The 24,293-nt window shown below is 31.6% G+C and overlaps 2 protein-coding genes across 2 annotated transcripts in view; both read right to left on the reverse strand.

Moving 5' to 3' along the window:
• The window catches only part of LOC126835931 (uncharacterized), a 98,475-nt gene that overhangs the window by 49,763 nt on the left and 24,419 nt on the right, over positions 1 to 24,293 (reverse strand). The window lies entirely within an intron of this gene.
• LOC126835932 (glutathione S-transferase-like) lies at positions 19,878 to 23,109 on the reverse strand. Its single transcript, XM_050568823.1, has 4 exons — positions 22,869 to 23,109; positions 21,470 to 21,637; positions 20,962 to 21,104; positions 19,878 to 20,340 (listed from the first exon to the last, which is right to left on the reverse strand). The coding sequence occupies exons 1-4, from the start codon at positions 22,996 to 22,998 to the stop codon at positions 20,167 to 20,169; spliced, it is 615 nt and encodes a 204-aa protein (XP_050424780.1). The 5' UTR covers positions 22,999 to 23,109; the 3' UTR covers positions 19,878 to 20,166.

Raw genomic sequence — 24,293 nt, forward strand, 5'->3', positions numbered from 1 at the left:
GAACCGCGGTATTTAACAACACATAAAACGTTGTGCACGTAACTGTACTTGCGTGTACTTGAACCAAACGAAACTAAAAGAACACACAAAAATTGTACACCTGCCTTGACGGTAGGTGAACACTAAAACGCGTTGAAAGTTATTTTTTTAAGTCGACTACTGTAATAAATACAGTAGACACCATTATATACAAGGTGATCCACCTGATGTAAGACTCTCGTTTGCTATGACAACATGAACGAGGTCAATGTTATTATTTAATGGAAAAATGTTGTGCTACAACTGTAAAACCGAACGAATATTGATCTTAAATTAAATTGTTGACAATGGCATAGAAAACGAAAATTGAAAATGTTTTAAATTGTTTTTCTACATTTTTATGTAATTAAAAATATATAATTCCATTAAAAAAAAAAGGAAGCCTCTACTTCTTTTACGTTCAAGCGATTAATGTGCAATTTTTCGATGAAAATGAGTGTGTTACTTCAGATGGATCACCCTATATGTTATATAAAAAATAACCTATATTCATTTGGTAAGTTTGCGTTTGAGTAAAACCTAAACGTTTTGAATTTGCGCATTTCTATTTAGATCTACTTCCATAACCCAAGTACTAAACATCCCATACAAAATCGAATTAAATAAAAATAAATTTGCTCTCTTGGAATTATTTAGAAAAAATTATGTTGATTGGATACAGTAATGCAGACTATATAGGTTACTTGGCTACACGAAGGTCAACATCTGGTTCAGTGTTTAAGTTGGGATCCGAAGCTATTGCATTGAGTTCACGCCACCAAAAGTGTGTTAGCTTTGGCACAACTGAATCAGAGTACGTAGCTTTAAGTAATACAGTACAAGAATTAATTTGGATATAATTACTTTTATGTAAATTACTCAAACAAAAAGAAATGCAACCACTTATGTATGAAAACAATCAGAGCACTATCTGACTTGTGAAAAATCCTGAATTTTACAAAGGAACAAAACATAATATGTAATAATAATAATAAAAGTTGCTGACATCATGACCAAGCCGACTCCACGAACTTAGACAAATGTTAGGGGTTGTAAATATTGATATAATAATATAAGGATATGTTGTTTAAGGGGAAGTATTGGTTTTATAAGCCAAACATCATAATACATTATTCAACAATATTAAGTAATAGGAAGTGACATAAGTGTAGTTTGATTTAGAGGTGAAGATGTGTGGAATCGATAAAATAATTTCAGTGAATAAAGAAATGTGATGGGAGTGGGTTTAGTTTAGTAGGCCTCATATGTTAGTATAATACGAGTAATAAAAAAATAGGAAGAAATGCAAAACAATCTGTCTCTGTAGTAAGGCTATTCAACGGACAATGTAGCATTTATTTCATATCGAATGTATCCCTTATAGTTGAAAATATGGTAGTTGAACTTTTCATTTGCTGACTCATAATCCGAACTATCTATTAATAAAAAAATGGGTTTTCAGCCGAGTCTGCAACCTACACGAAAGAGCGTTTTCAAGTCTCGTTGAAGTACTGAATAAATTTAAAGTAGTGGTGGAATTATAGATAATGATATAGTATAGTAATAAGCAGTAACAAGCTAGTATATTAAAACATCAAGTTTTTGGCTAATATTGTAGTGTTTAATATCTGGCTTAAAACAATTCATAGAGAATTTGGGTCCTTAAACTATTTTGAATTTATCATTAAGTTCTAATTTGAACGTTGAACGTACAACATATCTCGTATCTCTACCCCTATCTATTAACTTATCTCCTGCCTCCTATCTCCAACCTCTAACTCCCTTCCCTTATCTCCAACACCCTATCTCTTACCCCTATCTCCTACCCCTATCTTCTACCCCTATCTTATATCCCTTGTAACGCTTTTGTAAAGAACGCTTTTTTCGGTTATGTGCCAGAGCTAAGATATGAAAATGTCAATAAACCCTTTTATGTGAAACTGTAGATAGTAAAAATTCAGCACAGTTCAAACCGAGTACAGTCTGAAACGCTATTAACAAACCAAGGACAGTTCAAACCAGCACGGTAAAAAAGTGCCAAATGGTTGTCCAGATAAATCTGTGAACACTTGGACCTCACTTTGGTACTCTCTTACTTTGCTAAATTATAATGTGAATGGTTTGAATTGTGCTGATTTAGACTATACTAGGTTTGAACAGTGCTAACTTTTGTGATTACTGATTTAAAGTTTAACCGGGTCTAGATTTTACTTATTTACTCTACGCTTAAATTTGTACTATTTATACTTCCATGTTTAGTTTAACCATTATTTAAAACATTTCCCTGTACTTGATTTTACTCTGCTAATTTGTTACTTTATTTTTTAATTATTCATATTATTATCTACGTGACGTGTGTGTTATAAAAGTGATTGGCAGGGACGTTGAAAATCGATAGAAAATGAAATAAGACTCGTGGAGTTATACAAAAATATCTTTCTACTAGTTTATTTCCTATACCTCGTCCGTCATTATAAGGTTTCTAATAACGTGTTATGTTTTATTCAGTATGACGTTCATAGACATAGCCTACGTATATTACTTTTTTTTGTACTGGTTATTAATTATTAAAATTTTCGTTGAAATATCCTATTTAATAATGCTCGAGACTGCTGATTTGTTTGAAAAATTGTTTTTCTGAACATTTTTCAAAATGTACAATTTTTCAATATTTTAAAATAAATTACTAAAAGCTAGTGTATCGAGTTATCAACAATTTAAAAACTTTTTTCTACCGACTAATTAATTTGATTATTTTACAACAATTTTCGGACACTTTGATTGTGATGGGAATAAAATTAAAATCATTCTTTAGAAATGACTATGATATTCGGACAAAAAAAAAACGAGTCCTCATTGTTGTTCATATTAATATAGTTACACACTACGGTATGAACTCTAAATTAAGACTTCGCAAAAAATTACCTTTACCTTTCTTGTTAATAACCAGAGCAAGTAGCACTCTCTTAGTTTTGCGTCAATAAAATACTTAACAAAACATATTTTGTTTTTATCAACAAATCAACTGTGGAACAATAAGAGATACATTTACGTGTACTGATTTAGACTGTGCATAGTTTGAAAAATAACTTTTGTCTGTACTAAACGTAAGTTTAACCATTGCTAAATTTCTCTTTTACTACTTTATGCTTAAATGTGTTCTATTAACATTTCCATGTTTAGGTAAGACATTATTAAAACAATTTCCGGTACTTGATTTTACTTCGCTTATAACCTTATTTTTAAATTATTTTCTATTTATTTATTTTAGTCAAAACTTAAAATATGTGTGATCATCTACTTAGAAAGTTATAAACTTACCATTACCTTTCTTTTTAATAACAAGAGCCAATATCGCTCTTTTACATTTGCGTCAAAAGAATACTTTACATTACATGTTATGTTTTCATCAAAAAAAAAACTGTGTAACAATAAAATATACACATGTGTATGGTAATTATATATGTTTAATCATTTTACATCTTAAGTCATAAATTTAACATTAAATTTAATAGAATTCAAGTTAATATTCAAAAATTTTAATATAATTAATATAAATTTTAGACACAGCGAACAAGTATTATGGAAAAGTAACTGCACTGAATCTGAATCATGATATACATTATTATTAATAGAATTCAAAGTTAATATTCAACGTTTTTAATTAAATATAAATAAATTTATATTAAATTTTAGATACACAACCAACTAATAATATGGAAAAGTAATTTCACTGAATCTGAATCATGCATTTTTGTTTTATTTTGAATGATATGTTACCAAATATTATCTGACGCTAAAATGGTGGCTTCGTTGACGTACTCGAAACCTAGATATCTATAGAAAACTGTAAACACCTCGTTTTCAAGCTTATTCATTTCTTCAACCATAAAATCTTCATGATAGTTGCTATACAGTTGTTGGATTTGTTCGTTGTCCGGCAGTATGCAATAATTTTTTTTGAACATAACCAAAGGGGTTTCTTTAAGAACATCAATTGACCGGGACACTTTTCCGGAAAATGCCATCAGATCTAATTTAAAAGTTTGGTCGTCTTTCCCCGTCATGTCCTCACGTGATATTGCTACATTTTTTATTTCATTTATATAACGAATAATGCTCTGCAAACCTTGAACTATTTCGTTATTGATTTTTTCCAACGGAGCCAATCCTATTAAATAGCGCAACGCTGAAGAAATAAAATCCAACATTAAATAATGGTTTTCCAACTGTTCCACCGCAGTGTTAAACACAATCTTGGAATCCTCCAAGTCAACCGAACCCCTAATGGTGAGCAAACGTTCATCATGCGTTAAATTTACTTGAAATTTTTTACATACATTGGTTACTTTTCTTTGCACCTTATCTATACAGCGTCGTTTTTTTATTTTGCATTCTAATAAAATGGCGTGTAATAAATTTAAAAACGTTAACATCGCCTTGGTGTACACACACCCCAACAAATGCACGATCATGTCATATTTGTTGTCCACGTTTTTGACGTGGACAATACGGTTTTCCATATTTATGTCGTATTTTTCGTTTAAATCCACATCGAATTTGTACAAATCCATTCCTCCGAACGTCGCGACTTCATCGGCTGCATTCTGATACTTAGCTATAGCGCCAATATGCTTCCATCCATCAAATTTAAGAAGAAAGTCCAGTGTGTCGGCTAGTTGTTGTTTTTCATCAGACGAAATAGCCGTTATATTTATGCACACTATTTGAAAGAGCAATAGGCTGATTGCCGATAAGCAATCCATGTTGACGAACCGCGGTATTTAGCAACACATAAAACGTTGTGCACGAAACGGTACTTGCGTGTACTTGAACCAAACGAAACTAAAAGAACACACAAAAATTGTACACCTGCCTTGACGGTCACTAAAACGCGTTGAAAGTTATTTTTTTAAATCGACTACTGTAATAAATACAGTAGACACCATTATATACAAGGTGATCCACCTGATGTAAGACTCTCGTTTGCTATGACAACATGAACGAGGTCAATGTTATTATTTAATGGAAAAATGTTGTGCTACAACTGTAAAACCGAACGAATATTGATCTTAAATTCAATTGTTGACAATGGCATAGAAAACGAAAATTGAAAATGTTTTAAATTGTTTTTCTACATTTTTATGTAATTAAAAATATATAATTCCATTAAAAAAAAAGGAAGCCTCTACTTCTTTTACGTTCAAGCGATTAATGTGCAATTTTTCGATGAAAATGAGTGTGTTACTTCAGATGGATCACCCTATATGTTATATAAAAAATAACCTATATTCATTTGGTAAGTTTGCGTTTGAGTAAAACCTAAACGTTTTGAATTTGCGCATTTCTATTTAGATCTACTTCCATAACCCAAGTACTAAACATCCCATACAAAATCGAATTAAATAAAAATAAATTTGCTCTCTTGGAATTATTTAGAAAAAATTATGTTGATTGGATACAGTAATGCAGACTATATAGGTTACTTGGCTACACGAAGGTCAACATCTGGTTCAGTGTTTAAGTTGGGATCCGAAGCTATTGCATTGAGTTCACGCCACCAAAAGTGTGTTAGCTTTGGCACAACTGAATCAGAGTACGTAGCTTTAAGTAATACAGTACAAGAATTAATTTGGATATAATTACTTTTATGTAAATTACTCAAACAGCAAGAAATGCAACCACTTATGTATGAAAACAATCAGAGCACTATCTGACTTGTGAAAAATCCTGAATTTTACAAAGGAACAAAACATAATATGTAATAATAATAATAAAAGTTGCTGACATCATGACCAAGCCGACTCCACGAACTTAGACAAATGTTAGGGGTTGTAAATATTGATATAATAGTATAAGGATATGTTGTTTAAGGGGAAGTATTGGTTTTATAAGCCAAACATCATAATACATTATTCAACAATATTAAGTAATAGGAAGTGACATAAGTGTAGTTTGATTTAGAGGTGAAGATGTGTGGAATCGATAAAATAATTTCAGTGAATAAAGAAATGTGATGGGAGTGGGTTTTAGTTAGTAGGCCTCATATGTTAGTATAATACGAGTAATAAAAAAATAGGAAGAAATGCAAAACAGTCTGTCTCTGTAGTAAGGCTATTCAACGGACAATGTAGCATTTATTTCATATCGAATGTATCCCTTATAGTTGAAAAGATGGTAGTTGAACTTTTCATTTGCTGACTCATAATCCGAACTATCTATTAATAAAAAAATGGTTTTTCAGCCGAGTCTGCAACCTACACGAAAGAGCGTTTTCAAGTCTCGTTGAAGTACTGAATAAATTTAAAGTAGTGGTGGAATTATAGATAATGATATAGTATAGTAATAAGCAGTAACAAGCTAGTATATTAAAACATCAAGTTTTTGGCTAATATTGTAGTGTTTAATATCTGGCTTAAAACAATTCATAGAGAATTTGGGTCCTTAAACTATTTTGAATTTATCATTAAGTTCTAATTTGAACGTTGAACGTACAACATATCTCGTATCTCTACCCCTATCTATTAACTTATCTCCTGCCTCCTATCTCCAACCTCTAACTCCCTTCCCTTATCTCCAACACCCTATCTCTTACCCCTATCTCCTACCCCTATCTTCTACCCCTATCTTATATCCCTTGTAACGCTTTTGTAAAGAACGCTTTTTTCGGTTATGTGCCAGAGCTAAGATATGAAAATGTCAATAAACCCTTTTATGTGAAACTGTAGATAGTAAAAATTCAGCACAGTTCAAACCAAGTACAGTCTGAAACGCTATTAACAAACCAAGGACAGTTCAAACCAGCACGGTAAAAAAGTGCCAAATGGTTGTCCAGATAAATCTGTGAACACTTGGACCTCACTTTGGTACTCTCTTACTTTGCTAACTTATAATGTGAATGGTTTGAATTGTGCTGATTTAGACTATACTAGGTTTGAACAGTGCTAACTTTTGTGATTACTGATTTAAAGTTTAACCGGGTCTAGATTTTACTTATTTACTCTACGCTTAAATTTGTACTATTTATACTTCCATGTTTAGTTTAACCATTATTTAAAACATTTCCCTGTACTTGATTTTACTTTGCTAATTTGTTACTTTATTTTTTAATTATTCATATTATTATCTACGTGACGTGTGTGTTATAAAAGTGATTGGCAGGGACGTTGAAAATCGATAGAAAATGAGATAAGATTCGTGGAGTTATACAAAAATATCTTTCTACTAGTTTATTTCCTATACCTCGTCCGTCATTATAAGGTTTCTAATAACGTGTTATGTTTTATTCAGTATGACGTTCATAGGCATAGCCTACGTATAATACTTTTTTCTGTACTGGTTATTAATTATTAAAATTTTCGTTGAAATATCCTATTTAATAATGCTCGAGACTGCTGATTTGTTTGAAAAATTGTTTTTCTGAACATTTTTCAAAATGTACATTTTTTCAATATTTTAAAATAAATTACTAAAAGCTAGCGTATCGAGTTATCAACAATTTAAAAACTTTTTTCTACCGACTAATTAATTTGATTATTTTACAACAATTCTCGGACACTTTGATTGTGATGGGAATAAAATTAAAATCATTCTTTAGAAATGACTATGATATTCGGACAAAAAAAAACGAGTCCTCATTGTTGTTCATATTAATATAGTTACACACTACGGTATGAACTCTAAATTAAGATTTCGCAAAAAATTACCTTTACCTTTCTTGTTAATAACCAGAGCAAGTAGCACTCTCTTAGTTTTGCGTCAATAAAATACTTAACAAAACATATTTTGTTTTTATCAACAAATCAACTGTGGAACAATAAGAGACACATTTACGTGTACTGATTTAGACTGTGCATAGTTGAATAATAGTTTGAAAAATAACTTTTGTCTGTACTAAACGTAAGTTTAACCATTGCTAAATTTCTCTTTTATTACTTTATGCTTAAATGTGTTCTATTAACATTTCCATGTTTAGGTAAGACATTATTTAAAACAATTTCCGGTACTTGATTTTACTTCGCTTATAACCTTATTTTTAAATTATTTTCTATTTATTTATTTTAGTCAAAACTTAAAATATGTGTGATCATCTACTTAGAAAGTTATAAACTTACCATTACCTTTCTTTTTAATAACAAGAGCCAATATCACTCTTTTACATTTGCGTCAAAAGAATACTTTACATTACATGTTATGTTTTCATAAAAAAAAAAAACTGTGTAACAATAAAATATACACATGTGTATGGTAATTATATATGTTTAATCATTTTACATCTTAAGTCATAAATTTAACATTAAATTTAATAGAATTCAAGTTAATATTCAAAAATTTTAATATAATTAATATAAATTTTAGACACAGCGAACAAGTATTATGGAAAAGTAACTGCACTGAATCTGAATCATGATATACATTATTATTAATAGAATTCAAAGTTAATATTCAACGTTTTTAATTAAATATAAATAAATTTATATTAAATTTTAGATACACAACCAACTAATAATATGGAAAAGTAATTTCACTGAATCTGAATCATGCATTTTTGTTTTATTTTGAATGATATGTTACCAAATATTATCTGACGCTAAAATGGTGGCTTCGTTGACGTACTCGAAACCTAGATATCTATAGAAAACTGTAAACACCTCGTTTTCAAGCTTATTCATTTCTTCAATCATAACATCTTCATGATAGTTGCTATACAGTTGTTGGATTTGTACGTTGTCCGGCAGTATGCAATAATTTTTTTTGAACATAACCAAAGGGGTTTCTTTAAGAACATCAATTGACCGGGACACTTTTCCGGAAAATGTCGTCAGATCTATTTTAAAAGTTTGGTCGTCTTTCCCCGTCATGTCCTCACGTGATATTGCTACATTTTTTATTTCATTTATATAAAGAATAATGCTCTGCAAACCTTGAACTATTTCGTTATTGATTTTTTCCAACGGAGCCAATCCTATTAAATAGCGCAACGCTGATGAAATAAAATCCAACATTAAATTATGGTTTTCCAACTGTTCCACCGCAGTGTTAAACACAATCTTGGAATCCTCCAAGTCAACCGAACCCCTAATGGTGAGCAAACGTACATCGCGCGTTAAATTTACTTGAAATTTATCACATACTCTGGATAATTTTCGTTGCACCTTATCTTTACAACGCCGTTTTTTCTTTTTGCATTTCAACAAAATGACGTGTAATAAATGTAAAAACGTTAACATCGCTTTGGTATACACACACCCCAATAAATGTACGATCATGTCATATTTTTTGTCCACGTTTTTGCAGTGGACAATACGGTTTTCCGTGTTTACGTCGTATTCTTCGTTTAAATCCAAATCGAATTTGTACAAATCCATTCCGCCGAACGTTGCGATTTCATCGGCTGTATTCTGATATTTAGCTATAGCGCCAATATGCTTCCATCCTTCAAATTTAAGAAGAAAGTCCAGTGTGTCGGCTAATTGTTGTTTTTCGTCAGACGAAATAGCCGTTATATTTATGCACACTATTTGAAAGAGCAATAGGCTGATTGCCGATAAGCAATCCATGTTGACGAACCGCGGTATTTAGCAACACATAAAACGTTGTGCACGTAACGGTACTTGCGTGTACTTGATCCAAACGAAACTATAAGAACACACAAAAATTGTACACCTGCCTTGACGACAAACACTAAAACGCGTTAAAAGTTGTTTGTTTAAGTCGACCACTGTAATAAATACAGTAGACACGATTATATACAAGGTGTCTCACCTGATGTAAGACTATGGTTTTCTATGACAATATGAACATTGTGAAATAATTATTTTCCTATACTTGTACATATTTCCATGACTTGCCAATGCTATTAATTAATGGGAAACTGTTGTGCTACAACTGTAAAAATCGAACGAATATTGATCTTAAACTCAAATGTTGACAATGGCATAGCAAACGAAAATCAAAAATGGTTAAAATTGTTTTTCTACATTTTTTTGGAATTAAAAATATATAATTCCATTTAAAGAAAAGGCATCCTCTACTAATTTTTTTAGAATTACAAACCAAACGCTATATTATATTATATACTTATAGTAGGTCGATAACATTTTTAGGTAGCATAATACATTTTTTTTTTTAAGTCGTTACAAATAACCGTGTATTGACAGTATACGGCCATACTATAGTTACATTTGTTCTGTGAAGCGATTTTTAATTTTCGCATATTCACGGAAAGTTAGTGTACTTATAGTGCTATTTTTTTTTATTTGTGTGCAGCCGGTGCAACTCATTTGTATAAAATGGAAAACGAAGTTGTTAAAATCAACAAGCTCGAAAACGTGACTCAATGGGACATGTGGAAATTTCAAATAAAAGTTATATTGCACAGCAACGATACGAATTTTAAAATATTTAAAGGGAACAATAAATCTTCGCATACTTTTTAGAGAAAAAATTGTGTTGATTGGATTCAGTGATGCATAGTGAGAATACGGAGGCAAGGGTCTACGCTGTACATAGTGCTAACTTTTGTCCGGATAAACTTTAAATCAGTACTTAAAGTTTATCCGGGTCTAAAGTTTACTTATTTACTCTACGCTTAAATTTGTACTACATACGCTTCCACGTTTAGCTTAATTATTATTTAAAACATTTTCCTATACTTTATTTCACTTTGCTAATTTGTTACATTATTTTTAATTATTTCTATTATCTACATGACGTGTGTGTTATAAAAGTGATTGACAGGGACGTTGAAAATCAGTAGAAAATTAATTAAGATTCGTTGAGTTTTCTAAATAAAAAATAATGGACTATGAAAAAATCACATGCACTGATTACTGTTGTGTATACTTATACACAAAAAATCTTTCTTCTAGTTTTTTTCCTATACCTCATCCGTCGTTATAAAAGTTTCTAATAACGTGTTATGTTTTATTCAGCATGACGTTCATAGGCATAGCCTACGTATAATACTTCTTTTTGTACTGGTTTTTTATTATTGAAATTTTCGTTGAAATATACAATTTAATAATGCTCGAGACTGCTGATTTGTTTGAACAATTGTTTTCTGAACATTTTTTGAAATGTAAAATTTTTCAATACTTTTAAATAAATTACTAAAAGCTAGCGTATCGAGTTATCAACAATTTAAAAACTTTTTTCTACCGACTAATTAATTTGATTATTTTACAACAATTCTCGGACACTTTGATAGTGATGGGAACAAAAATAAAATTATTCTTTAGAAATGACAATGATACTCGGACAAAAAAAAAACGAGTTCTCATTGTTGTTCATATTAATATAGTTACACACTACGGTATGAACTCTAAATTAAGATTTCGCAAAAAATTACATTTACCTTTCTTGTTAATAACAAGAGCAAGTAGCACCTAAGAGACGCAAAACTAAGAGGTTTTGCGTCAATAAAATACTTTACAAAACATATTATGTTTTCATCAACTAATCAACTGAGGAACAATAAGATATACACATGTATGTACTGATTTAGACTGTGCATAAATTGAATAATAGTTTGAAAAAATAACTTTTGTCTGTACTAAGTTTTACCATGGCTAAATTTCACTTTTTTACTTTATGCTTAAATGTGTTCTATTAACATTTCCATGTTTAGGTAAGACATTATTTAAAACATTTTCCGGTACTTGATTTTACTTTGCTTATTACCTTATTTTTTAATTTTTTTCTATTTATTTATTTAAAAAAAAATATATTTATTTTAGTCAAAACTTAAATGTGTGATCATCTACTTAGGAAGTTATAAAACTTACCATTACCTACACATGTGTGTGGTAATCCTGTATATTGAATCACTGTATTTATGAAGTTATTAATTTAATCAAATAGAATTCAAATGTAATTTTCAACAATTTTAATAAAATTACTATAAATTTATAATACAATTTACATGCTCAACGAACGAGTGTGTAGAGAAGCAATTGCACTGAATCTGAATAATACATTATTATTTTATTTTAAATTATATCTTGAACCATATTATCTGTAGCTAAAGTGGTAGCTTCGTTGACGGAATCGAACCCCAGAAATGTATAGAAACATGTGCACACCTCGTTTTCAAACTTTTTCATTTTTTCAATTATGACATCAGCTTGATAGTTCCATTTTAATTGTTGGACAGTTTGTTCGTAGTCGGGCAGTACGCAATAGTTGGTCTTGAACATAACCAAAGGTTCTTTTTTATTAACATCGATCGATCGGAAAACTTTTCCGGAAAATCTCATCAGATCTTTTTTATAATTTTCGTCGTCTTCACACGTGGTTCTCTCGAGCGGTATCGTTAAGTTTATGTGCGTCGCTATGTATATTATTTCGTCAATATGATGAGCAACGCTCTTCAAACCCAGCGTTAGTTCGTTATCAGTTTTTTCGGACGGCGCCAAAGCTATTAAATAGCGCAACGCTGTAGACATAGAGTTCAACATCGAACTATGGTATTTCAACTGTTCCACCGCAGTGTTAAAAGTCATCTTGGAATGCTCCAAGTCGACCGAATCGTTAACGTTGAGCGAACGTTCTTTGCGCGTCAAGTGTATTTCGTTTTTTGCACATTTTCTTTTTATCTTTTTACACTCATTGTTCCGGGAATTCCGTTTTTCCTTTTTGCATTCCAACAAAATGACGTGTAAAAAATTCAAAAACGTTAACGCCGCGTTCGTGTACACACACCCCAACAAATGCACGATCATGTCGTATTTCGTGTCCACGTTTTCGACGTTGACAATACGGTCTCCCGAGTGCACGTCGTATTCTTCGTTTAGGTCCAATTCGAATTTGTACAAATCCATTCCGCCGAACGTTGCCGTTTCGTCGGCTGCGTTCTGATGTTTTGCCATAGCGTCAATATGCTTCCATCCCGCAAATTTTAAAAGACGGTCGAGTGTGTCGGCTAATTGTTGTTTTTCGTCAGACGAAATAGCCGTTATATTTATGCACACTATTTGAAAGAGCAATAGGCTGATTGCCGATAAGCAATCCATGTTGACGAACCGCGGTATTTAGCAACACATAAAACGTTGTGCACGTATCGGTACTTGCGTGTACTTGAACCGAACGAAACTGAAAAACACAAACAAATTCTACACCTGCCTTGACGACAAACACTAAAACGCGTTGAAAGTTGTTTGTTTAAGTCGACTACTGTAATAAATACGGTAGACACGATTTTGTACAAGGTGATCCATCTGTTGTAAGACTTTCGTTTTTTCAGACAATATTATGAACATTTTGAAAATAATTATTTTCCTATACTTGTAAATATTATTCAATACGTGGAAATATTTTATCTTTATACCTTGTAGGTCGAACAACTATTGATCTCGTACTTTTTTAAATGGCAACACATGTTTTCAATAATATTAAGACAATTTTTTTTTTAAAAAATGTAAGTGTTTGAATTTTTTTATTTTCAATTATTTGTTTGTCGGCTATGACTTTGCAAACATTTTACATTTCGCCTCAAAATTATCATATGTCTTCGGTTTTCGAAATTTCTGTAGCCCATAAAATTCATAATTATACTCAATAACGGTGACAGTATTATCGACGAGGTCAATATTATTATTTAATGGGAAACTGTTGTGCTGCTGCATTTAAAACCGAACGTTAGTACGTAAATCTTTATTTGAATTTTTATTCTTTATGCGCTGGCAATTTTTAATTCAATTCATAAAGTTCATGAAATGTATTTCATTTTCAAAATTGAGATCACTTTAGATAAAAAACTATGGAAAAAAATTCAGTTTTTAATTTAACCCAATGAAATATTGGTTGGCTCACTATAAAATGATCACCCCGTATTATTTTCGCCGAACGAATGTTATAGAGCTTCTTCCAACACCGTTTGCTATGATATATATATATATATATATATACATATACAAACACAGATGTGTATAAGTCGTTGTCAAACTTTTATGAGAGTACATAATTTACTTGGGAAATACAATAACCGAAAGCGACTTCAAAGCGAGATTGTAATACAGCCATACGATTTTCGTAATCGGAGTCATTAAATTCGACATTACGTGCAACTTGTGGTTTGCTAAGTGAATTTAACTTTCTGGGTGGTTGTGTTTAGTTTGGCAACACTGGGCCTTTTGAAGAATTTGATAATATTCGCTTCTTTTTGGTTACAAGCTGGGGTTCGCAATAAGTAAAATATTATGAAGTAAGCGAAAGGTTGAGTTGCAGTGTGACCAGAATGAGAAATAACGATATTTCTCTGGTACATGTTTTTAGCTTGTTTCACTACTGCAACCGTTAAGTTATAAAATGATTTATTAGCTATTATATTATCGCATTATCATATTATTGTAGCAGATGATTTTCGAATTTATCCTATGATTTATATAGTTGAAAAGGATTAAACAGTGCAGTGTTTACGGTGTTTATTTTTGTTTAAAATGGTCACTCGGTCGTTCGCCTCCATTTGTTGCTAAGAGCAGGGAATTGTATAATACTACTGCTCTATAAATTTGTATACTTGGGCTCCAAATAACATAAAAATTAAGTATTGGTCTTATAGTGATTCGTTTTGTTTTAACGATTCACTTACGTTTTTTCTAAAAATAGTCCAATTAGTTTATTTTATTATTAAGGAAAACCCAAAAAAAGGGGAAAATACACTTTGACCACCATGTGTCCACCCTAATACTAAAATTCAATTTTTAAGCACGTAATTGTTATTTGCTACAATGTTATGTTTATCGATATTTTTATTTTTATCTATAAACACCGGACCTCCTTTATTTACTTAATTACTACTGCTTTACTCTAACTTGTACTACTACCTACTCTACAACCCACTTACGTACAATACTTTCTTGTTGTCAAAATTATTTTAACAAAGTATAGTAAAAGTACAAATAAAATCGTTATGCTAAAACATATCCATGATTCAATGTTTTTCCGTGGAGCGGAGAAAATAACTAGGGTTTTTATTAAGGAAAACTTTAAAAATATTTTGGATTTTTCAATATTTTGCAATAAATTATTGAAAATTAGCGTATTGAGTTATCAACAAATTATAAACTATTCAGCACAGAAACATTATCAACAATTCTAAGTGGCTTTGATTTTGATGGGAACAAAATTGAAATTTTTCTTTAGAAATGACTGTGACATTCAGACAATAAATACCAAATCATCAACAAATCCACAGAGGAACAATAACATATACCCACGTGTGTGAAAATTATGTATGTTTAATCATTGTACATCTTCAGTCATAAATTTAACGTTAAATTAAATAGAAATCAAGTTAATATTCAACCATTTTAATAAAATTAATATAAACTTTAGACACACAACGAACACGATTATTGTGGAAAAGTAATTTCACTGAATCCGAATCACGCATTATTGTTTTATTTTGAATGATTTGTTACCAAATATTATCTGAAGCTAAAACGGTGGCTTCGTTGACGTACTCGAAACCTAGATATCTATAGAAAATTGTGAACACCTCGTTTTCAAGCTTTTTCATCTCTTCAATCATAACATCTTCATGGTAGTCGTTGTACAGTTGTTGGATTTGTTCGTTGTCTGGCAGTATGCAATAATTTTTTTCGAACAAAACCAACGGTTCGTCTCTATGAACATTAATTGATCGGAAAACTTTTCCGGAAAATTTCGTCAGATCTCTTTTATACTTTTCGTCGTCTTTGTTGGATGTCGTGTTCTCGTTGACGTGTGTCGATAAATATTCTATTTCGTCCATATGATAACTAATGCTCTAAGGAGACGGTCGAGTGTGTCGGCTAACTGTTGTTTTTGATCAGACGAAATAGCCGTTATGTTTATGCACACTATTTGAAAAAGCAATAGGCTAAATACCGATAAGCAATCCATTTTGACGAACTGCACATGAAGCGTTGTGCGCGTAACGGTACTTGTGTATAAATGAATCTAACTAATAAACCGCACAAAAAATGAACACCTGCCCAGACGCCAAACACTAAAACGCGTTGAAAGTTGTTTGTTTAGTCGGCCACTGTAGTCAACACAGTAGACACGTTCATATACAATGTAGTCCATCTAATGGTAGACAAGCGGACCTTATCTTCCTAACAATAGGAACGGTGACAGTGTTCTCGTTGAGGTCAATATTATTATTTAATTGAAAACCGTTGTGTTACTGCTGTAAAAACCGAACGAATATTGATGTTAAATTCAAATGTTGACAATTTTATGGCAAACGAAGACATTGACAGTTAACAATTCAAACTTTGGCAATTATTAAAATTGTTTGTGTACATTTTTATGGCAAATAAAAACATACTTATTTTACGTACAAGCGATAAATGTACAAATTTTCCAAGTATTGAAAATTATATTTCAATATGTACCTAAAAGTATAGGAAAAAATTAATTTTCAAAATGTTCATACTTTCGGTGAAAATGAGTGTCCTAGATCAGATGGATCACCCTGTACGTATATACCGAAAAATTAGTAATAACTACATTTATTTGGTAAATATGTGTTTGAGTAAGATTGTAAACATATTTTTGATGTGCGCATTTGTGTAAAATAAATAATATAAAGTTAGAGCTAGATTGAAAATTACAATTATATAACCTTTAACATTTGTACTATTAGATCTTCTTTTAAGTGTTTTAAAGGCATAAATGTTCTTAAAATAGTATATTATATTTTAGTATCAAATGTAGAAGCGATTTTGGTCAATCGACTTTCTATATTTTTTATCGTCGTTATACATAACTATTTTCCAGGTACCTGTTGACTGTTTGTACGCTAACACAACCTAGAAATTTACTAGAAGTTTAATTTTCTTCTTGTTTTTTTTGCTTTTCTTAAGTATAACTAGTGATTCAATAATAAACCTTACATGTTAAAACACCAATTTTTATACTTTTTACGCGGCAAAACAAATTGAATGCATTATTTGTGATAATTTTATGAACGACATCGAGTGAAAATATTAAAAATCAATTTCAACTTTAAAATATCACCGGAATCGTAAACTCACAAGAAGTCACAGATTTTCACAGAAATTATTTCAGTATGTAATATTATGCTGTACTTGATTTCTTATATCGATTGAATAACCTTCAAAAAGGATTTATATGTACACATTTTTCTATTTACTTTGTATTATTTATTTTGACGGTAAAACCCGCCGCTATTAAAACAATACCTTAACGGCGGTTTGTATGTACTACCAGAGGGTGTAATAAAGGGGAGGTAATCGGAAACGCGTTAGCTGGTCGTTGGCGAACACGGTCTGGTGTCGGATCAACTTATCGCCGTTGTTAACAGCGCTGTGCTCGGTACGGGCGGGATGACTAGTAAGACACTTTATACACTTTGTACACAAGTCTGGCACACCCTCGATGAAATCTGATACTGCCAAAAGTTTTCAGCATCGGTCATGTGTTCCGGTGATCCAATTAGGAATCCAGCAAATACCTATTTATGGTGGTTGAACGGACGAGGAGGTCTTGGGAGACGAGCTGCGCAGAGAGGCTAACAGTTATTCTGCAGATTAAGCGAGCCTTGTGTTTCCACGACTCGTCTATTTCATTCAACACCATCGTTGTACAATTCACATATTGTTATTGTGTTGCAAGTAGACCCACGATTGATTTTATGCGATCATATTTATGATTACATTGGCAACGATGATAGTGTTAAAGATAATAGCAATTATCACATTAATATTAACGATATTGATCATGACTATAACGTTGATGATGACAATAGTTATCACAGTGATAATAATAAATCCCTAATAGTTATCAACATGGCTATGACTAACAGATTCTGATAGGTATTGATAATAATAGTGATAAAAACGATCATGACAATTATTGTTGGGATTAAATATTAAGATGCGACATACCTTTTGGAAAATTCAATTTTGACACACATATTTTATGTACATAACATAATATTTAATATTTATCATAGTATATTTTTTCAAAACAAAACACCTATAACAAATTAGTTTAAAAAAATGTAAATAATATATATATTATATATTAAAGTTAAACGTACTATATAATTTTAGGCATATAGTTGGGTAAAAAGGCACACCTATTTCAAAATTATATTAATTTTAAAATTAAAAAAAACTCGGGAACATTATCATTTAATGTATACTAAATATGTAGAAAATTATTATCTTTTTATTACGTACTCATAAATTTTTTAAAGTAAAGTAAATATCTTAATGCTATCTTAATATCTTGGTAATAATTAATTAAGAACATCCTTTGTTTTATCACCTTGTTGTTCTGTTATCAAACAATGAAGTATTAAAAATAAAAATAAAATCATAAATAATAATGATACCTAATACAAACCGGTAATATAACACACTGGTTTGCCATATTACCTAAGTATAGTGATGATAACATCTATAACTACTTTGACTATTATGACTAAAATGACTATGGCAATTATAATAATAACGATGATGACAATTGTATTAGTAATAATGATAATTGAAGATGTGGGTGGATAAAAGTGTCAACTGACATTTTTTGTAAAATAGCTGAGAGTTATAAAAATAGTTTGAACGAATGAAAGTGTTAGGATAGATATTATATTACACAATTTAGCAAACTATTTTAACAAATGAATATATGCCTCCTGAACAGTTTTGAAATAGTCAGTTGACACTTTTATCGACTAGCACTTTCAATATTATGAAAATAATAACAACCATATTGGATATGATAATGACATTATGTTAACAATAATACTTGATGATATTCGCTGTACGTTGGACGGTTAAACGAACAGCGGGAGCCGGGCTTAACGCGTTGAAATCAATCGGGGTGAATAATAACGTGGCCAGTTGCGATCAACAGGTCTCGTTCAAGTGGTAGACAGGTAGAAGAGGCAGAGAGAGACGAGAGGTAGAGAGACCTTTTGCCCGACTTGGAGTGTTTGGCAACCGATAATGACGTTGAGTACACACAGTGTACAACGCGCCGCTCGGTCAGTGATCGTTTCGTTGCTGGAAACCCATTTTTCGTTTTCATCCCTATACAGCGTTTCTCGGTTTTATCCCTTGTCCGTTTTTCAGGTGGAGTTTGAATTTTTTCCTTCTAAACACTTATCCCGTCCCCTCGAAGTGCATCCGAGCAAAAACGGGCTGCCGGAAATTTTAATATCATACGGGGTCGTGTTCCCCGGCCGACCGTCGGTCTCTCCCGGTCCGGTCTCCCAGGACGGTCCCGGACGGTGATCAATCATCCGGGCGAACCGCCGACATGTTCTTGCCCTTTTTTCGCCAACAGGTTACCCGCCGCGATATTGTCATAAGAGAGGTATGTAAGTGGACAAACAGATGAACAAACTGAACAGATGAACAAAGGCCGCGAAAAATATTTACCACAAATTCGACGTTTCCGAGACCATTTTGTCCAATCAACTAACACAATAGCGCATTCTGTTTAGAAAATTAAATCTTGTACTTGTAAGAATTAAGCTGTGACAGCTGTGCTGGTCTTAAAATCAAATACTCTCGAGCGGCAGAAATTGAGAAACGGTTTGTTGGGCAAATTAATTCGAGTTCATTTAACGGAGAAAAGTCGAGGGAAAAGCAAATAGAAAAGGAGAGAAAATAAAGAAGCGCACGGGGGGCCCTAACGAAGCGGAAAAAAACATCTATTGGCAATGATAGTTAGCGCTAATCGCCATTGCTACCGGCACAATATTATATAATAACAATTAATGGTCGCTTCACTGATCGCACCAGGTGCTGCAAGAGCAACGTACCACTTGCTCGAAAAGCCCAACCATGCAATTCGGCTGAAAAGACTGTCTAAATAAAAACAAGGCAAATACAACTGAATTAAATTCATAAAATACCAAAACAAATGATTATAAATATAATAAGTTCAATGACAAAAATATTAAAACCGCTCGAGTCGTGTCATACATATAAAAATTAAATTTACATACAACCAAGTAAATACCACCATACGATGGTTTTACTGTTAGTTTAATTTGTAAAAAGTAAATTGCATTACACTTGCAGTGTGTTTTTAGTTTAAAAACAAATACACAATCAAAGTGTTGTTAAATATTTCACAACGATATAAAGTTCATTAGAATAGATTTTACAATAATATTGAGATTTATTAAAACAGAACACTGGGTTCAGGTCGTTTGGCTACCCACGTTTTAATCTGAGGAATGGACAAGACTTGAGTTTTCAAGGTTTGCAAATTCGGACGTCCTTCCAGTATATCAATTTTGGCCATGTCGCTCAAAGTGTCAGATATCGCCACGAAAAATAAATCTGCCCAAGTCAACTGAAAAGAAAAATTCAACAATTTTAAGGCATTGCTTTAAAACCATTAGAACTTTACCGGAGTGGCATAGTTCTTGTATCTTATTTTTTATAATATGTTATTCTATTTAAATAAAGCCGTGTATATAAATTGCAAAAAAAATCCCATTTATTTGTTTGACATTTTGGAATTTAATCACTTTGAGAGTATAGAATTCATCCGAAAAGCTCACTATAACCGAAGAAGAGACCCCGAACAGTCGTCTGCAGTTAGCTATTTCTTGTGTAGTAATCAAAATTAAAGATAAATCGAAATGGCTCGAGACGTTGGTGTTTTAATTACTTAAAACGGTCCATAGAGTGTTCACATCGTACACTATCTGCTCGCCTTGTTACAATCAAACAGCACATGGAAGCATTTCCATTAGACTTTAGTAGATTTTTAATGGGGTCTCCGTTTCAATGAGTCATTGAGTTCAAAATTCTTAATTAAAAATCGTTAAACATAGAACGTGTAGGCGTTTATTTGTAGAAATATATATTTTTTTTTTGCTAGCCAAAATTAATTAGATACAATTTTATTTGCTCAGTATAGTCTGGTTAAAAATAAATGTCTGTCGAAGACAAACAATAATTGTAATACCTTTCCATTGACGAAGAACCCTTTGTTTATCGTAACGATACTTTCAAATTTTTCCATGTAAAATTTGGTTATTTCTTTAATTTTCGAACTATTCGATTCGGCGTCACAATTTTTGCGTTCAGTAAACACATATACCGCGATTTCTGGAAAAACCAAAACAATTATGTTACTATGTTAACGCATAAATTATTTTTCTCAAAATGGATATCATGCTATTGGGCTGGATACGAGAATTTCCGTGTAGCCATTTTCGCGTTACACTTTCACATTCAGTAAGAGATAAGAGATCGGATACACGAAATTGTAGATAAGAGATAAGAAATAAGTGATATCAGATTAAAGATAACATATTAATGATAAGAGAAGTGATAAGATATATGAGATAACATATTATCCAACGATTGATTGAATGTTTTTCCACGGAGCGGAAATAATAACTAGGTGTTACTTTTCAAATTAATTTGAAAACTATAAAAATATGTATTTCGTTTATCGTTTTCGTCCGTACCGTGTCTGAAGTCGTGAACGTTATCGACGGCAATGTCGATTAACATTGATTCCCAATCGTCGATTCCCGCCAAACCGGCTTTTCTAGCCAGATAACGTGTGATGGCCGAGGACTGGTTCAATACTTGACCGTCGATTTCCAAAATTGGCACTTTCCCGAACGGCATGGCTACATCAATCGACGGACGATTAAAAAATATGTATTTGTCAGGTATTGTAATACAGGGTGACTCTTTTATCGTGGGCCACTCTATAGCCCTCACAGGGTTTAATAAAAAATAAAAATACATTTTTTCATATTGTTTTTATAATGTAATGTCATCTCAATTTTTCACATTTATTTTTGTTTTTACTCTCTTCCAACTTAGTTTTTTTTTTTATAGCATCTTTTGAAACTTGGTTACGCGTATACTTCATTAGCTTTTAATAATGAGAATAGTGTACTAAATACATTTTGACTGGTCGATAACCAGTTTTAGAAAACTACTCTTAAAGTTATAAGAGTTTAAAATTTAGGACGGGAGGGCAAGTGCTCGCAGATAAAAATAATATTACACTTCACCTTTTCTCCAGCCCTAAACTTGAAACTTCACATACTTCAAAAATAGTTATCCAAAACCGGTTATTGACCAGTAGAGTAAACAAAATGTATGTGTTACCGTTTACAATTGCTCTCAAAAAAAGTTGTGCTAAATTGAGATCAAATTGTACAAAAACAATATAAAAAAAAAGTGTAATTTCTTATTTAACCCTATAAGATATTGAGTGGCTCATGATAAAAGAATCATTCTGGATAAATGTTAAATAGGTATCCTTCAGTTCAAAAATATAATATTACCTATTTGATTTTGGGGTGGTAAAAAGATTAATTCTAATATTTTAATTTATGAAATTTTACAATGTTAAACAATATTTTTATTTGTGTCAATTATTATTTTTTTTCTAGAACTCTATCATCTTTAAAAAAATTAAGGGGTAACATATAATTTCATTAACTTTTAAATTAAAAATGATATGTTGTAAATTTCGACTGGTCGACAACCAATTTTAGATAATTAGTGTTAATGTTAAAATGTAGTGTTCAAATATTATGTGCTCTGTAAATATTTATTATGTATGTAGGTATAATATACACTTTTTTTTTTTTAATATTTTATTATTATAATTTTATATCAATTTTTGAGTGAATCTCGAGTTTCTTTTTTCAGGCGACGTTGGCCGTTGCCAGTGAATGAAAAGGAGGACGTATTTTTGGCGAAAGCATTTGGACAGATAAATTACTTAACAATAATTGTGTGTGTTTGCTAATGACTAGTTGGACTGAGCGTTTGACAAACTTCCTCTAACTTGGATATCTTAAACACTTCAAATAGCCTCGACGGGTTCAACGCGACACTTACACGGTTTGACAGCTGACCAAGTCTGGTATCCGATGCGATTGTCTTCGAAATCAATGTCCAAGTACGCCATCAGGAATCTGATGGGTTCGGCCAGCCCGGGCACATCGAAATAGGTTAGTTTATAAGACATGTCGACCGCAATGTGGATATTATAACGGTATTGCACTATATGCGATGTTCAACGTCAATGTTCTTCTGACAATGTGTTTATAAACTTACAATACACGATTTATATAATACTGTTATTATTACTTTTAGTAAACTGATAAATGCCACCGCGATATCGGTTTTGTATACCTATCTTATTTTGATAGGTAACCTTTGAAATTACCGGTGCGAGTTGTTTTTCAGTTTTTACTTATCAGCTCTCACCAATGTACACTAATATAGTAACTACAAATTATCACGAATAATATTGTGAAAACGCTTTTAATAAACTATCCAGTAAAAACAAGGCGACTCTCTAAGTCTTCCCAGAAATAATATTGTAATAAGGTCCTTTAGGACAGTTAGCATAAATGCAGGCCCTCGAAAGCATTTTCTCAAAGCCACTCACACTCCACGTCTCTTTGAGTTGTAAATTTAATTTGAACTTTGCCTTTATTCTCTTACCGTTTTTGTGTTGTGTTATTTTACACGATAATAATCATTTTTGGCAAACTTGGCCATCTTGGTTTGTCGTTTATTTTGAAACAAACGTTTAGTTTATTTCGAGACTCGATTTAAGCGTTTGTTCATAAAGCTAGGCAAGTAAAAACTAAAGTAATAATGTACACAATTCACGTTTAAAAAAAAACCCGATACATTTTTTTTTTAAACTGAAAACAATTTAAAAAGTTTTCCTTACCTTCTTAGAAAACAAAATAGCTATGGTTAATAATTTCATACTATACAACTCAATTGGTAACAAAGTTTCCTTAGAAGTTTTTGTACGTCGAGCGGATAAAGTACTTATTATTTTTTTTTATTAAAATAGACCCAAATTTTTAGTGAAAATAAAACAAGAAAAATTGATTGAATACAAACGATTAGTTTGGTAATTAATATGCGACAGAGTGGTTAAGTAAGAAAACATGTCTTTTGAGTTTCGATTGTCATTTCTAGTAGTATTCTCAATAGTAGTGGTAATGGATACGGTTGTTTTTAGATAGAAAAAAAAAAAAGAACTAACGCTATGGAAACGAATGAAACGACATAAACAAAAAAAAAACATTACTACCGGTCGTAAAAATTAAAAATTGGCTTCATGAAAAACGGTTTAGGTACACATTGCACATTAAACGTTACAACTACCGTAGTTTAACGACCATTGTACACGGTTATGAACGAAATTGGTCGTTCTAAGAGATAATAACAATATTCTGCGAGTAGACAAAAACGCCAAGCAAACGGTCTGAAAGGCTGTGGGATTCCTTAACGCCTCTA

Source organism: Adelges cooleyi, unplaced genomic scaffold (assembly GCF_023614345.1).
Source record: "Adelges cooleyi isolate 19-005CV unplaced genomic scaffold, UGA_ACOO_1.1 ACOO_flye_CR_arks_rails_tigmint_CR_PRNA_23, whole genome shotgun sequence".
Taxonomy (NCBI): Eukaryota; Metazoa; Arthropoda; class Insecta; order Hemiptera; family Adelgidae; genus Adelges; species Adelges cooleyi.

Excerpts from the sequence above, each read along its gene's own strand:
- LOC126835932 (XM_050568823.1), bottom strand. The coding sequence starts at position 22,998 with ATGTCTTATAAACTAACCTATTTCGATGTGCCCGGGCTGGCCGAACCC. Across the intron at positions 21,105-21,469 it reads CGTTCACGACTTCAGACACG|AAATCGCGGTATATGTGTTT; the intron begins GTACGGACGAAA and ends TGGTTTTTCCAG. Across the intron at positions 20,341-20,961 it reads GGTTCTTCGTCAATGGAAAG|TTGACTTGGGCAGATTTATT; the intron begins GTATTACAATTA and ends TTTTCTTTTCAG.